At 44.8% G+C, this 16,709-nt stretch overlaps 1 protein-coding gene across 2 annotated transcripts in view; it reads right to left on the bottom strand.

Moving 5' to 3' along the window:
- Positions 1 to 1,539: 1,539 nt before the first annotated feature.
- Positions 1,540 to 16,709, bottom strand: part of LOC5503188 — a 30,474-nt gene continuing 15,304 nt past the window's right edge. The window contains exons 15-33 of one of the 2 annotated variants that reach the window (XM_032371464.2): positions 15,401 to 15,695; positions 15,138 to 15,298; positions 14,877 to 14,930; positions 14,751 to 14,804; positions 14,541 to 14,651; positions 11,049 to 11,066; positions 9,379 to 9,402; positions 9,102 to 9,131; positions 8,354 to 8,491; positions 7,452 to 7,676; positions 6,769 to 7,044; positions 6,317 to 6,373; positions 5,510 to 5,902; positions 5,074 to 5,278; positions 4,218 to 4,443; positions 3,343 to 3,607; positions 2,942 to 3,060; positions 2,493 to 2,614; positions 1,540 to 2,095 (exon numbers count right to left, since the gene is read on the bottom strand). In XM_032371464.2, the coding sequence (XP_032227355.2) occupies positions 1,794 to 2,095; positions 2,493 to 2,614; positions 2,942 to 3,060; positions 3,343 to 3,607; positions 4,218 to 4,443; positions 5,074 to 5,278; positions 5,510 to 5,902; positions 6,317 to 6,373; positions 6,769 to 7,044; positions 7,452 to 7,676; positions 8,354 to 8,491; positions 9,102 to 9,131; positions 9,379 to 9,402; positions 11,049 to 11,066; positions 14,541 to 14,651; positions 14,751 to 14,804; positions 14,877 to 14,930; positions 15,138 to 15,298; positions 15,401 to 15,695 (3,075 nt within the window). In that variant the 3' untranslated portion in view covers positions 1,540 to 1,793. Of the gene's footprint in view, positions 2,096 to 2,492; positions 2,837 to 2,941; positions 3,061 to 3,342; positions 3,608 to 4,217; positions 4,444 to 5,073; positions 5,279 to 5,509; positions 5,903 to 6,316; positions 6,374 to 6,768; positions 7,045 to 7,451; positions 7,677 to 8,353; positions 8,492 to 9,101; positions 9,132 to 9,378; positions 9,403 to 11,048; positions 11,067 to 14,540; positions 14,652 to 14,750; positions 14,805 to 14,876; positions 14,931 to 15,137; positions 15,299 to 15,400; positions 15,696 to 16,709 lie in introns of those variants that run through there. The other variant, XM_032371465.2, reaches the window with a different exon arrangement.

Here is a 16,709-nt window from a genome sequence, read left to right as displayed (position 1 = left end):
CTGTCCCAATCGGTACAGTTTGCCTTCGTGCGTGACTATATCGCGCCCGCACAGCCAGATCCTCGTGCTTCTGGGGATCGCCTTGTTTATAAAGCGAATGAGCACCTCTCGCACTTTTGCCTCGCGCGTTTTTGTGGCGGCACTGGTTAGAGCCTTCTCCTGACATAACGAACGAAGCTCCCCCTCAGCCTCGAAGTCTAGGCCGTGGACGTCCTCGTCCAGGATGTTCTGGACCAGCCCTGCTAGTACGGCAGGCGCCTCTTTGTCAGGCATGCTATTGAGAATCTCCTCTATGTAAGCGTCCATGTTTGGGTATGCCTTGTGCCACCCAGTCTCTAATTGCCCGTATCGCGGGCTACGATATCAGGCAGGACGAGTGCGAACCATCCCCGAGCGCGCCTCTCGACGCCACGCATCCTCTGCCCTTTACGATTCGCTCCGCAGGGGCGGCACAACCGCGTCTCCGAGCGAGTCCCTATGCCGCAGATCCTGCACTGCACGGGGAGGGGGATGCCCTTACGGAGCCTTTGGAGGTGCACCTTGCAGGTGTCCATGCACCTCCGGCCGCACGTGTTTGCGTGGCCGATCTTTAGCCACCCGCAATAATCCTTTCCGCACCTCATCCTTCGAACGCTCGGTATACCACAGGACAGACGGATGTCTAATTGCAAGGTTCCCACGCGCGAAGCGCTGGGGGGGGGGGGGGGGGGGCAGCCGCCCTGTTATCGCGCGCGCGCTCGCTCCGGGGGGCGGGACACCAGGATAAGCCTGCTGCATGCAGTGGCGGGCGGGGGACCGAAGGGAGCGGAGGCCCCCACACGGTATACCCCAGGCGTTGGGTATGCCGCGCGAAGCGCTGGGGGCATACGAAGAACGGGCTGGGGGGCGCGGCGCGGGTTACCCCCATTTCTATGAAAGCCCCTGCCCGACCTTTCTACCCGGACCCCGCCCGACGTAGATTAGCAGTTGCCAATTTCTTTTCTACCCGGACACCTCCCGGCCATGGAAAACGGGCTGGGGGGCGCGGCGCGGGTCCCTCTCGTTTCTATGAAAGGCCCCAGTCCCGCCGTATATTGATGGTTGCTGATTATCGCTAATTACTCATCTACGCGAGGCCTCATCTGCATGAGAAGGGGCTGGGGGGCTCGGCGGGGGGTGGCGCGACCCCCAGCCAGTTCTATGAGATGACCCAGTCCCGACGTAGATTAACAATTGCTAATTCCTTTTCTACCAGAACCCCGCAGTACGTAGATTAACAACTGCTAATTCCTTTTCTACGCGAAGGGGTCCCCGGTGTCTATGAAAAAACCATGTCCCCCCCCCCTTGCGTTACCGAGGATAAAACATAATTATGGAAAGAGAACATTCGAGTACAGTGTACTCGAATATATAGTGGTAATCAAAATCTCGTGAAACAAAATGTGATTGTTAAAGTGTGATAGTCAAGCCAGAACAAAAGATAACAAAGACAGTGTATTAGTACTAAATAAACTAAATAATATTTCACGGGATTTTGAAAACCAAAATATTTTTTCCCAGTTCACCTAAATACCATTTTATTTATTCTTGTTTTCCCAGAGGGCCACGTGTAAATTATTTGTTCAGAAATTAAGTGTTACCCCAAATAAAAAGTATATCTTCTGTAGGGGCCAAATTGAGATTCTTTTTCTCCGCTCTTATTTCATTACACACGAAGGCTATCGAACCGGCACGACACTCCGCTCTTATTTCATTACGCACGAAGGCTATCGAACCGGCACGACACTCCGCTCTTATTTCATTACACACGAAGGCTATCGAACCGGCACGACATCTGGGGATAGCGAGATCCTGTCTCCAGACTCCTCTCTACTCGGACTTGCTTGACCGATGCGGTCGTTGAAGTCCGGACTGCCTGGGACCGACTGCGACACAGCCTCGCTCTCAGGGTAGCTTTTGGCGGATTTGCTTAACCTTGAGACTTGGCGAAGGTCGGGCATACGTATTGGAGGAAGCGGGGAGTACTGCAGGATATTAGAGGGGCTGCTTCGTACGCGGGGAATCCTGGGATCGTTGGGCGAGCACGGCGGGGACTGGAAGATGATGGAGCTTGTGTCTGTAAGGAGAAGATCAAATACGATCAGCTGCCAGATTACGTTGTCAAGGAAACACCCTAAGTAGCGACCTCTCTAGTGGAAGAAACTTGTGTCTAGCAATCATAGAGGGTTAACATGAAGTACGATAAAACATAACCGTCTATGCTTTAACAGTGTTATGCGCCATCATCCGCCATTGCAGAATGTACGAAGTACATTCAATCATCCATTTCCATTGGCTGATTTAGGGAGAACATTTTCGATTCAATTTGGTGAAAAAGGTATAATGGAATTTTAAGATGGTAATTTCAAGTTTTCTTTACATAATAACGATAACAAGTGTGGCCCAACGGGGCTCTGTGTCTAAGCTCTTGCTTAGAAGCAAAGGTAAACGTTTACCAGCTATTCTCAAGGTACCTGTACTCGACGAGCGCTTTGCTTTCTTGATTTGCTTGCTGCCAGAGGGCCGCTCCACCGTCACATAGGTACGCACAAGGGAGCTGGGAACATCGCCCGACACTGAACCAATGAATGCAGTGCTAAGAAAACAATGAGACATGGTAAGATGCACAATAGGGAACAAATGAACGCAGTGCTAAGAAACAATTAGACACGATAAGATGTACAAAAGAGAACCAATGAATGCAGTGCTAAGAAAACAATTAAAAACGGTAAGATGCACAATAGGGAACCAATGAACGCAGTGCTAAGAAACAATTAGACACCATAAGATGTACAATAGAGAACCAATGAATGCAGTGCTAAGAAAACAATTAGAAACGGTAAGATGCACAATAGGAAACCAATTAAGGCTGTGCTAAAAAAACGACAAGACACGACGAGATCTACAATAGGGAACCAATCACCTGGCGTGTGTCTGTCCCAACATCATCCGGTTGACGTCCAGTTCAAGAATCTTGGGCGTGGACAGGGCGAGGTTGCCAGGGTTGCTCGGGGAGTCGCCATTCACCTGTGAACGCGAGACCTGGGAATATAATAGAAATATTATTTAAATAAAGAAACAAATTTTGAAAAAAAAGTAACAACACAACAACACAGTTTAGCCTAATTTTCAAACACCTTTTCATTCTTTTTTTTTTTTGGGGGGGGGGGGGGTGGGGGGGAGCGATTTTCTGTACATTCATTCGGTGTCGGGCAGGATTGTTCTTTTCAGAAACGTAGCAAGGTCCCCGAAAATCGCCCTACCCGTCAATTAGCCCGTCAAATCGATGTGACATTTTTTAAAAAACTTTTCCAGGCCTCTCACCTGCCATGCGCTCCCTTGATAGAGACTGTCGACCCCAGGCCTCGACACGTCCATGTCCATGGCGCCATTTTCGAGCTGACGTGACGCCTGTATGGACGAGTTGGTCATCTCTCGATACATCCGGGGTACCGAGGTCGTAGACTTACTCTTGTTAAGCCATGGCGTGGGCGCCGGGGTTGCTGGGCCCACCGAGTTTGCGGGAGGCCGGTACGAGTTGATAGACGGCTTTTTCTGGCTCAACATGTATCCGCCAGGTGGGTCAGACCTAAACCACGTGTTAAAAAATGTTTAAATCACCCCCTGGCTTCCCTTGGCTGAGCGGCTTGCCGGTTAATGACGTTACTTTTGATTTCCCGCTCGCCATAAAGCCTGGTAAAACACTCGAAATCGACATGTCTATGCTTGTAAGGGAAACTGTTATCCGAGCGTTACAGCATTAAATCAGTCGTCTATAGTACGGATTCACACATATCTCACTACTACTGAGATTATTTACTTTATCTGAGCCTGGTTTTGGTAGATTCTCAAAGCGCAAGAGTAAATTTAACGTAATATTTTGTCGGTCCGGAATCCACACGAAATCTAATCCGTGAGTTATTTGTTGTTTACCACCACAGCTAGATTTATCTTGTATAACAAGTGATCTAATAAATAGTTTAAACATTTGCTTGTACCAATCCAATAATAGTATTCGAATTCGAACAGTTAGAGTCGCGATTTTCGCCTATGGAAAAGATAAGTCCCAGTGTTTTGCTAGGCGTAAGGGGCAGCCTATCGCAAAGAATATTTGGCAACAGAGAGGGCAGAAACAGACGCCTGGAGAAAGCGTTTGCGCTATCCCATTACAAACCATTTCACTGTTTACTGATGCTTACCTGCCCTGGTAGGAGAGGACGGGCTTGATAAGAAAGATGCCGGTATCGCTCTCAAGTCGCTGGAAAGTCTCCATCATGAGTTGCGCGAGTCGTTCACGCGTGTCCGCCATCTCGTCCATCTTGTCACCCCACCTCCGCGCGCGGTCGTTCTGTAGCACCTCCATTCTCTCGAGTGTGTGTAGCACGTTATCGCTCAGGCTCCCGCTGCTCTTTTTCAGCTCCTCTTCTGCAAACAGAAAACAGGGTAAAATGAACAGATAATACGGTTAGACATCAATAGTCCAGTTTCGAATTAGACTGTACCAACAGGAAATACGCACTTCAGGCGAATAAAAGCAGTGCCAGCCTTTGTTTAACCGTTCAGAAATACCAGCTACTTCATTGTCATACTCTAAGCGATTGCGACATTTGTCTTAAAGTGCGTATTACCCTCACGTATTATTACCGAGCCTATAACTGTATTTATGTGTCCTCAGGCTGTGTGCTCAGTGACCATAGTGGAATTCGAAACTTTACATTGTTTATCCTTTACGCAGATCTCTTCCACTGTTTTGCCGTGTGTAAGGAAACCTTCTAAACTCAATCTATCTTCGATCTTACTTTTTACCCAAAGCATGTTCTATCGCAAAACAAGAGTATCTACAACAATCGTACATCACTTTTGTTATCAGCTTTGTCTCACCCTCCATCCCAAACAAGAGGTGTTATCCCTTCTATACCCCTTACCCAAAAAGGGTTAGGCCCCTACCATCTCCTGCATGGCGCGGTGATGCCTGCATCGTCTCTCCACGTGCCATTATCTTAAATCTTAAATCCTCTCTACTCCTCCTCAACCAAAAAAGAGTTGCACCCTTACCTATCTCCTGCATGGCGCGGTGGTGGCTGTATCGCCGTACCATGTGCGCTAGCCTCTTGGCGGGCAAGCTAACGTAGTCAGACATAGTATTGACCACGTCTGTCACGTTCTCCTGTTGTATGCGTCGCTCGTTCATGGCTCGCGTCAGAATCTTGGCGTTGCGTTCAGCGTCTAGGCGCGAGAACATGATTGACGAGCTTGCACGCTGAAGAAAGAGAGTAGTGGAAAGAACTTAGTGGATAAGTCGGTAAGTTTCCTTCAGGCTGGGAGATTACTCCGTTTCAATAGTGTTTGGTTTATCAACTTCCGGTATCTAGTCGGTTGCACCCTTTCCTCCCTGTATCCTTACCGCTGGTGTACCCGACATTCCCTCCAAGGCATCCGCTAGATGCAACTAATCTAGTCGGACAACACCCTTTCCTCCCTGTATCCTTACCGCTGGCGACCCCGTCCGTCCCGCCATGGCATCCGCTAGCTGCAGCCTCAGCTGGTTGATAGTATCCTGCATTTCCGCCATGAGGGCGGCGTTCTGGCTGGTCTGCTCCTGGTGGAACTTGGTTTCCTCGTCCATGTGCCGCCTCAGTGACTCGTACCCCTCCGCCAGGTCATTGTACTCCTTAAGCAGCTTCACGTAGCTCGATTGGATGTCTGACTTGTCCCTGGAAGGTTCGTCTGCAGGGCTGGAGCCCCTCTCCTCGCTCTCAGCGGTGTCACGGATCCCGGTGAGCTCGTGGAAGGTGCTCTCGCCCTCGGTCCTGGTGGAAGGTGCGAATGTCACCTCGCGTCTAAGGCTCTGGCTAGCCAGGATGTCGTCCACCTTCTCAAGTACCTGACGGATGATGCGTTAAGCGTTAGATAAAGTCTGTAATAGTCAATCTTTGAATTCAACTGTGACTGCTGGCAAAGGCACTAATGACGCATAAATACAGTACGAGTGTTAGTTTCAGGTGAACGGTTCATAAAATACCAGTAAGATCGTGAAAAAGTCGCAAGTATATCAGGTTCTAGGGGATTCTCGCTTGTATGCGTTAGAAATTTGCTCCAAACCGTGGCTTGCTCTGAATTTATGCGCCCTTAGTCCGTCTGTCAAGCAGACATAGTGAAAAATAATTTACGCTGAGCACGTAATCCGTGCCACCTCTAAACGTACAGCACGAGAAACTTTACAAACAAATCGTTAACGAATACTAGAGAAACAAGCCTAGTAAAGTGTTTTGGAATGATCAATCAATGTGCAGGTTACCTGGCCTATGCTGTATCTGATCTCTGGTAGTCGCTCAATAACTTGGGCCAAGTCCTCCTGCCAAAGGGTAACAAATACGTTCAAGTCAAATAGTGACGACCAATCTAAGGTTGACAAACGGCCTCGTGCTCTTTTCCAACCACTTCGCCATTAAGAAAAAAAGCCGGGTGTTTCGAGGGGCAAGGAGCTCTTACAAAAGGCTAGACAACACAAAACTACACTCACATTAATAGTTATATATTGAAAGTTATACATTGTGAGTTATAAAAATCGCTTATCATAAATTGCCAAGAGGCCTAATAATACCAGCCCTCGATGAATGTGGTCATTTCACAGTTTTTATAATGTAATAACACAAAAACGCAGTTCGTTATAGGTGAGCTACAATAAGTGACAAACCCTATAAAGCGTAGCAGTTAGTAAGCAGCTGCCAAGTGTGACGTCATTCTTACCCTGTTAATGACAGTCATGTCCAGTCCCTTGAGCTCGTCCGCGCCTTCCGTCACCCCCTCTCTGTCAAGCCACCGTGTCACGCTATCCTTGAAGCGCATCACGGAGTCGTACGTGCGAAGACTCTCAGACGCTACGGGGTGGTCCCGTAGGGCCGAGCTGACCAATCGCCGACGAGCGCGCGCGCTCATCACTAGTTCCCTTCGTGGCGCGGTTAGCGTTGATGAGCGAGAGACTGGGGTCGGGTCTGTTTGGATGCTCTGGGCATCGGTCGCGACCTGTGAAATGACGATTTCAGTACATTAAGATTTCTGTAAGTAAAAAGTCACGGTATTCTCATTTGACAAAAGTACTGAGAAACTGTAAGACTAAAACTCACAAAAGGCACTATGTCTACAGTTGAATAGTGATAAAAACAAGCCTCGAATGAAGACGGAAATGTTTAGAGTTACTGGGCATAAAATATATAAAAACTTTTACAAGTATAAAGAGTTATCGTGGGGTAAAAAAATACACAGAAACAACAATTGGGCGTAAAAATAAAAATCTTAAAATGCTAAGAGTTATTGGTCGCAAAACACCCAAAAAACTGTTAAAAATTCATAGAAAAGTTCAAGTTAGCGATGGGTTTAAGTTGTCAGGCTTCTCATATACTCGAACACCCTTGACACATCTCTGCGCCTACCTCGACTTTCGGTGTTTGCACGATGACATGGTTAGAACCCGACCCGGGTCGTGACTCGAATCTCGCGCTGGATCCCGCGCCCTCGAAGCCGCTATCCCGCGGGCTGATGCCCCTGCTCTCGTGGTGGTCCTCTCCTACAGTGTCTTCCTGGGTACTAGACTCCATGATCGGAAATGGACTCACTCCGCGACTCATGAACGAGTGGTGGCTGTCAGATTGGAGGGCCTGTGAACGAAAAGTGTAATACATATTATGAATACCAATTTAAGCAATTCTGTGACAGTACAGTTAAATCGAGGGGCACACCCGTTAGTGTCTCGTGGCGGGTGTTGTGTGACTGTATGCCTATTTTGACTCAAGGGGTACGCCCGTCATTCCGTCACGCGGTGGGTGTTTTGTGACAGTACCTGTTTTGACTCGAGGGACATGCACGTCATTGTGTCACGTGTTGGGTGTTTGTGACAGTACCTGTTTTGACTCGAGGGACATGCACGTCATTGTGTCACGTGGTGGGTGTTTTGTGACAGTACCTGTTTTGACACGAAGGACATGCCCGCCATTATGTCACGTGGTGGGTGTTGTGTGACAGTACCTGTTTTGATTGAGGGACATGCCCGTCATTGCGTCACGTGGTAGGTGTTGTGTGACATTACCTGTTTTGACACGAGGGACATGCCCGTCATTGCGTCACGTGGTGGGTGTTGTGTGACGGGTACCTGTTTCGAAAGGAGGGACATGCCAATCATTGCGTCACGCGGTGGGTGTTGTGTGACAGTACCTGTTTTGACACGAAGGACATACCCTTCATGGCGTCACGCGGTAGGTGTTGTGTGACAGTACCTGTTTTGACACGAAGGACATACCCGTCATTGTGTCACGTGGTGGGTGTTGTGTGACAGTACCTGCTTTGACTCGAGGGACATGCCCGTCATTGTGTCACGCTCTTGTTTGTCGGGGCTGTGTGTACCACTGTCTAGCGATAGTCCTGTCATCGTCATTTCTTCGTGTTTATCGAGTTCTTTTCGCTGCTGAAGCTGCCGCTAAAAACAAGAAAGAAAGCCTTGTACCGGCACATTCATAGAAACAACCCGGAAACGGCAAAAAAAAAAAAAAAATCAAAGAAATAACCCCCAGAAGAAACTATGCCTGACTATACAAATTTTTATTATTAAAAAAGGTACGAAAAAAAAAAGAATTATTCTCTGTCAGCTCATACGTACTTCTGTAAAGAGCTATAACGACGAGTTTGACAGTATAAGACTGACGGCTATTTAGAACTACCGCGAGCATCAGAAAAGTACCTTTTCAAAACGGAATACTGTGTATACATAGTTTATAGCGCCTTATAAATAGTATTATTATTTAAAAAAAGGAAATCTTTCACGAAGGACCTTCAATATTCTCAATATGTAAATTCCTGCCTTTCCAGCAATTCACGACAGAAAATGGTAAAAAAAAGGATTTGCATGCTGTAAATGACCCATTTGCTGCCGCATACAACGAGCACACAAGAACGAAACGACCAGTTTGAAATGATCCTCCTGCGCGCCCGACCTTGGCGTCAGCCTGACATACCTCCTTGGGAGGATATTGAAAAACATGACAAATTATATTAGGTAAAAGCAGCATGAAATGTTAAGATTCGCTCACCATTTCCTCCTGCTCGGCTAGAAAATCCTCCTGTCGACAGAAAACAAGTGTTTTTTTAAATCACCTCGGGGAAAAATAGGATCTTTCCTGAATAAACAAACCGTCTTCAAGTTTAATTACAAAGGATATGTTTACTTTTAGCATATCACAAGAAGCAAAAAAAAAAAAAATGGGTCAATAACTCAACAGAGTATATTCTCCGTAAAGTTGAAGAACTACCTTAGTTTATTCTCGTAAATAAGCTGCGCGGTGAATTGCAGAAAGAATATTTACTTACCAATTGAAGGACGGCCTGCTCAGCCTGTAATGGAAATGGCAAAGTGTGTCAAGGCACCCGTCATTACACACAGACGAGTCACACTTCATGAGCTAGCAGCATAGCCAATTACACAAACGACTTTATCCTTCAAATTAGCAGCTAAGGTAATGAAATATGGAAATTCTATTTTGTCGACATCCGAAAAGTCAAGCAGTGAGGGAAACTTTAAAATTGGTGCTTTGTCTAGAAAGATTCCGTTATCAGACGGAGTTTATTCATACAAAAATAACAATGGTGCCAGATTGGCCAAAGGAAGGCTAAAAATCACCATAAGTAAAATAGAAAAAATAATCTAAATATATATAAGTTCTCCTGTCAAAAGTTATTAATCAATTGGTGATGGACTGCAGAGAACGCAATTACAACTTGACTGACCTCGAATGAGTCCAATATAAACATAAATTATATCAACAAATTCACAATTCCAATGAAAGACCCGATTAACGCCCTCAACTTTGAAGTCTAGCCTTATTTAATATTGAGATAGAATGTATGTATTTTACCACGATGGCCAACTTCAACAAGATTAAAATCACATAAAAGTATACCGAAGGGTAAAGGGCCGAAGGGTAGGAGGGGGAGTATTTGGGAAGATAATTTATTTGAGCCCTAACTTTTTATCCACCAACATAACGCACTTTAATTTTAAACTTTATTTTTTATCCACCAACATAACGCACTTTAATTTTAAACTTCGCACAGAAGCGTCAATGTTTGTGCGATTGCTCGGGTTGTGTTTTCAAAGTTTTTTGTAACTAAAAGAAAGCGCACGTTGATACGCACGAGCTCTTACAGTTCAGGCTTGACCCTCGTCTTTGCGCCCCACTGACTGTGTGCATTTCAACTGTATTTTCAACAATTGACAACCCCCGCCACCACGAAAACACAACCAGAGATAGTCCCTCACTTTAAAAAATTCCCTGCCCCAATAAAGCGCTTCTATGTAGTCTAGTCGATCATAGAAGTTGTCTGAAGGACCGAATTTTATCATTGACAAATATTGACAAATGTGTTTTTATCAGTTTTGCGGAAAAATGTTTTTAAAGGTAGTGTTACAACTTTCTTTCTATCGAACAAAGCCAGACCAAATTTAACATGAGGCATCGTACATAATTGGCGGTTGTATTTGCAAAAACTCGGGTAATAAAGGCTTATGAACGCTTTTCGAACGGACTGAGCTTCGCCGTCAATTTTTCGGGTCGAAATTCTAAATATACATCTAACATTTTTTTTCACAGTTTTTTTCTAACTTTCACAGAGGCTGTATCGTCGCATATTGTGTCTTCAAAAAGCTAACGCTCAATTTTGCGTCTACTTTTTATGTGCTACTACATTATTGCGTGTTAACACAAATACAATTTTTAACTGTGTGCACTCTCCATACATTGGGTAGTCTTTGGTAAAAAATCTAGAGCAATCGCATAAACATTGACGGTTCTGTGCGAAGTTTAAAATTAATAACACCCTCTGTTTATAATCTGTTGATTAACGCGCGATCGACCTTAACTAATGCATTTTTTATCCCCTCTCTACCTGCAATTGTAAAGGCATAATCAGTCGAAAAACGGCCTAAGCTTTATTTGACTTTTAAATAGAGCATTCAATAAGCCCTGCGGCACTTTGCTTACCTCGTGTTTCGCTTGTTCCTGTTGATGGAAACAAAAAAAAATGACGATTAGTAATTGTAGCAGACCATCAATGACAATCATGTGCGCTACTAGGCGTGAGTTCAGAGCGCATGCGCACCACTCTCCCCTGCATTACACCTCAGTTCTACTCTGGGGTATGAGCCGTGACTTTGTTGGCCCTATATAAGACACTTTCTATGGCTTTGTTGGCCCTATATACGATACTTTCTATGGCTTTGTTGGCCCTATATACGATACTTTCTATGGCTTTGTTGGCCCTATATACGTTACTTTCTATGGCTTTGTTGGCCCTATATACGATACTTTCTATGGCTTTGTTGGCTCTATATACGATACTTCCCATGGCTTTGTTGGCCCTATATACGATACTTTCTATGGCTTTGTTGGCCCTTTATACGATACTTTCTATGGCTTTGTTGGCCCTTTATACGATACTTTCTATGGCTTTGTTGGCCCTATATACGTTACTTTCTATGGCTTTGTTGGCCCTATATACGTTACTTTCTATGGCTTTGTTGGCCCTATATACGTTACTTCCCATGGCTTTGTTGGCCTTATATACGTTACTTTCTATGGCTTTGTTGGCCTTATATACGATACTTTCTATGGCTTTGTTGGCCCTATATACGTTACTTTCTATGGCTTTGTTGGCCCTATATACGTTACTGTCTATGGCTTTGTTGGCCCTATATACGTTACTTTCTATGGCTTTGTTGGCCCTATATACGTTACTTCCCATGGCTTTGTTGGCCCTATATACGATACTTTCTATGGCTTTGTTGGCCCTTTATACGATACTTTCTATGGCTTTGTTGGCCCTATATACGATACTTTCTATGGCTTTGTTGGCCCTATATACGATACTTTCTATGGCTTTGTTGGCCCTATATACGATACTTTCTATGGCTTTGTTGGCCCCATATACGTTACTTTCTATGGCTTTGTTGGCCCTTTATACGATACTTTCTATGGCTTTGTTGGCCCTATATACGATACTTTCTATGGCTTTGTTGGCCCTTTATACGATACTTTCTATGGCTTTGTTGGCCCCATATACGTTACTTTCTATGGCTTTGTTGGCCCTTTATACGATACTTTCTATGGCTTTGTTGGCCCTATATACGATACTTTCTATGGCTTTGTTGGCCCTATATACGATACTTTCTATGGCTTTGTTGGCCCCATATACGTTACTTTCTATGGCTTTGTTGGCCCTATATACGTTACTTTCTATGGCTTTGTTGGCCCTATATACGATACTTTCTATGGCTTTGTTGGCCCTATATACGTTACTTTCTATGGCTTTGTTGGCCCTTTATACGATACTTTCTATGGCTTTGTTAGCCCTATATACGATACTTTCTATGGCTTTGTTGGCCCTATATACGTTACTTTCTATGGCTTTGTTGGCCCTATATACGATACTTTCTATGGCTTTGTTGGCCCTATATACGTTACTTTCTATGGCTTTGTTGGCCCTTTATACGATACTTTCTATGGCTTTGTTGGCCCCATATACGTTACTTTCTATGGCTTTGTTGGCCCTTTATACGATACTTTCTATGGCTTTGTTGGCCCTATATACGATACTTTCTATGGCTTTGTTGGCCCTATATACGTTACTTTCTATGGCTTTGTTGGCCCTATATACGATACTTTCTATGGCTTTGTTGGCCCTATATACGATACTTTCTATGGCTTTGTTGGCCCTATATACGATACTTTCTATGGCTTTGTTGGCCCTATATACGATACTTTCTATGGCTTTGTTGGCCCTATATACGATACTTTCTATGGCTTTGTTGGCCCTATATACGATACTTTCTATGGCTTTGTTGGCCCGATACACGTTACTTTCTATGGCTTTGTTGGCCCTATATACGTTACTTTCTATGGCTTTGTTGGCCCTATATACGATACTTTCTATGGCTTTGTTGGCCCTATATACGATACTTTCTATGGCTTTGTTGGCCCCATATACGTTACTTTCTATGGCTTTGTTGGCCCTTTATACGATACTTTATATGGCTTTGTTGGCCCTTTATACGATACTTTCTATGGCTTTGTTGGCCCTATATACGTTACTTTCTATGGCTTTGTTGGCCCTATATACGTTACTTTCTATGGCTTTGTTGGCCCTATATACGTTACTTTCTATGGCTTTGTTGGCCATATATACGTTACTTCCCATGGCTTTGTTGGCCCTATATACGATACTTTCTATGGCTTTGTTGGCCCTATATACGATACTTTCTATGGCTTTGTTGGCCCTATATACGTTACTTTCTATGGCTTTGTTGGCCCTATATACGATACTTTCTATGGCTTTGTTGGCCCTATATACGTTACTTTCTATGGCTTTGTTGGCCCTTTATACGATACTTTCTATGGCTTTGTTGGCCCCATATACGATACTTTCTATGGCTTTGTTGGCCCTATATACGATACTTTCTATGGCTTTGTTGGCCCTTTATACGATACTTTCTATGGCTTTGTTGGCCCCATATACGTTACTTTCTATGGCTTTGTTGGCCCTTTATACGATACTTTCTATGGCTTTGTTGGCCCTATATACGATACTTTCTATGGCTTTGTTGGCCCTATATACGATACTTTCTATGGCTTTGTTGGCCCCATATACGTTACTTTCTATGGCTTTGTTGGCCCTATATACGTTACTTTCTATGGCTTTGTTGGCCCTATATACGTTACTTTCTATGGCTTTGTTGGCCCTATATACGATACTTTCTATGGCTTTGTTGGCCCTATATACGTTACTTTCTATGGCTTTGTTGGCCCTTTATACGATACTTTCTATGGCTTTGTTGGCCCCATATACGTTACTTTCTATGGCTTTGTTGGCCCTTTATACGATACTTTCTATGGCTTTGTTGGCCCTATATACGATACTTTCTATGGCTTTGTTGGCCCTATATACGTTACTTTCTATGGCTTTGTTGGCCCTATATACGATACTTTCTATGGCTTTGTTGGCCCTATATACGATACTTTCTATGGCTTTGTTGGCCCTATATACGATACTTTCTATGGCTTTGTTGGCCCTTTATACGATACTTTCTATGGCTTTGTTGGCCCTATATACGTTACTTTCTATGGCTTTGTTGGCCCTATATACGATACTTTCTATGGCTTTGTTGGCCCTTTATACGATACTTCCCATGGCTTTGTTGGCCCTTTATACGATACTTTCTATGGCTTTGTTGGCCTTATATACGATACTTTCTATGGCTTTGTTGGTCCTATATACGTTACTTTCTATGGCTTTGTTGGCCCTATATACGTTACTTTCTATGGCTTTGTTGGCCCTTTATACGATACTTTCTATGGCTTTGTTGGCCCTTTATACGATACTTTCTATGGCTTTGTTGGCCCTATATACGTTACTTTCTATGGCTTTGTTGGCCCTATATACGATACTTTCTATGGCTTTGTTGGCCCTATATGTTTTACCTTGAGTGCTTCTGCCTCTTGGACGCGGTTCAACAAGTCGTTCCTCTCTTCTGCGTACTTTCCTTGATTCTCGGCGAGTTCTTTTCGGAGTGAATCGGTCTTTTTCAGGTACTAAAATAAAACGACCAACGATTATCAAAAATGCCACATGCGTAATGTGGCATTTGTCAACGTCTAAGCTAAATACTTACGTCACAAAGTGTAACTCACCCTAGTCTTCCACTCGGCCAGGTCGCTTTCAAGCTTTTCTCGCTTAGCAAGGCTCTGGATCAAACAGATCGATGCAAGTTAATTTAAAAAAATTAAAAGCGAGGATATATGGTGAGCGTGTATTACCTTGGCTTTGTATATCTCTGCTCGAGCCAACAAATCCTCAGGGGAAAGGATCGCCTAAAACAAGAAAAGCTCGTTATTGTTTTGTAAACAATTTATGTAGAATAAAAAAAAAACAATCAAACATAACAAACAAACGAAACGCCAACAACAAACAACAAACGCCATCACCTGACCGATCGGCAACCCAACCAACCAACCAACCAACAAAACAAACAATATTAAAAACAACAAATCTGCAGCTTCATTGATAAAAAAAAGTACCCAGTCTACGTCATCCTCAGCCTCATCACCAGGCTCCAACTCGGGAAGTGTCATCAGTGTGGAAGTGCGCTGTATGGGAGGTCTCGGAGGGGCCTGGTCAGCGGACTCTTCAGGGGCGTCGCCTTCGCTTTGGATGCCTGCCTCGGACGTCTCAAGTGTTTCTGTAAGTAAAACCAGTTTAAAGACAGGTCCCTACAAAAAACTCTTGAAAACCAGCATCAAAACGAATGCAGGGGTGTGAGCCATGTCGTGTGTCTCCATACCTTTTGTTGCTTGGTCACCCTGTGCTTTCTGTGCCTGTTCTTCCGCAAGCTGTTCCTCCGGAGTCTTTACCTTTACTTTAAGTTTCTGAGGTGACCTTGACTTCCGGCCTGATTTCACTTCCGGTGTTTTGTACTTTCTGTCTTTTAGGTCACTCCTTGTTCTCTCACCCTTGACAGACTCGGCCCGAGTCTCCGCAGCGGCACTTTCAGTAGAAGTGGCCTGAGCCGAGGCTTCCTTAGAGGCCTGTCTTGAAAGAGGGGACTGCACCGGGGTGGTGTCGGTCGCGGACCCACTCTGGAGATGGCACATATATGTTCAGCTATATGCATCACATCATACACACAGTGCACAATACGCAAGGCATTTGAACTGCGGGCAATCATTTGCAAAGAATTTTGCCATCTAAGCTGTGTCAGAACTACCAAATGTTCTCAAATAACCTACGACAATATTTAAACGTTGCTTAAATAAATTTCGAAAATATAGCAAAATTTGAGTTTTTGATTTTAGAACACTAGCTTGTCATCAAATTACTAGCCTACTTGTAGGCTTTGATAGTTTTCAGGCACAAAAACCCCGAAAACACGAAGTTCGCATACCCCTGCGGAGCGCGTCATCTAAGATTGCGGCCGTGGTATGCGAACTTAGTGTTTTGGGGTTTTCGTGCCGGAAAAACTGATGGCGGCCGTGGTATGCGAACTTCGTGTTTTGGGGTTTTCGTGCCGGAAAAACTGATGGCGGCCGTGGTATGCGAACTTAGTGTTTTGGGGTTTTCGTGCCGGAAAAACTGATGGCGGCCGTGGTATGCGAACTTCGTGTTTCGGGGTTTTCGTGCCAGAAAAACTGATGGCGGCCGTGGTATGCGAACTTCGTGTTTCGGGGTTTTCGTGCCGGAAAAACTGATGGCGGCCGTGGTATGCGAACTTCGTGTTTCGGGGTTTTCGTTCCGGAAAAACTGATGGCGGCCGTGGTATGCGAACTTCGTGTTTTGGGGTTTTCGTGACGGAAAAACTGATGGCGGCCGTGGTATGCGAACTTCGTGTTTCGGGGTTTTCGTGCCGGAAAAAACTATCAAACCGTACAAGTAGGCTAGAAGTACTAGTTCCAGCTGCACTGTATTGCTGGTGGAAACAACCATCGTTGCTGGACTAGCAATGCAGGCGCTGTTTGTATATCATGTGGAGGGATAGTAGCGTAGTTCGCCAACATATCTTTTGTCTTGTGACCCTCGCAAAGCGTAGCAAGCATTGCTGTCTGATGCTACCTCTGTATGCGAGGGGATTACCCCCCCCCCCCCCCCCTCAGAAA

This window comes from Nematostella vectensis, chromosome 3 (genome assembly GCF_932526225.1).
Source record: "Nematostella vectensis chromosome 3, jaNemVect1.1, whole genome shotgun sequence".
Lineage (NCBI taxonomy): Eukaryota > Metazoa > Cnidaria > Anthozoa > Actiniaria > Edwardsiidae > Nematostella > Nematostella vectensis.
Note: the sequence above shows the minus strand (reverse complement) of the source record. Positions and strands in the feature narration are given on the sequence as shown.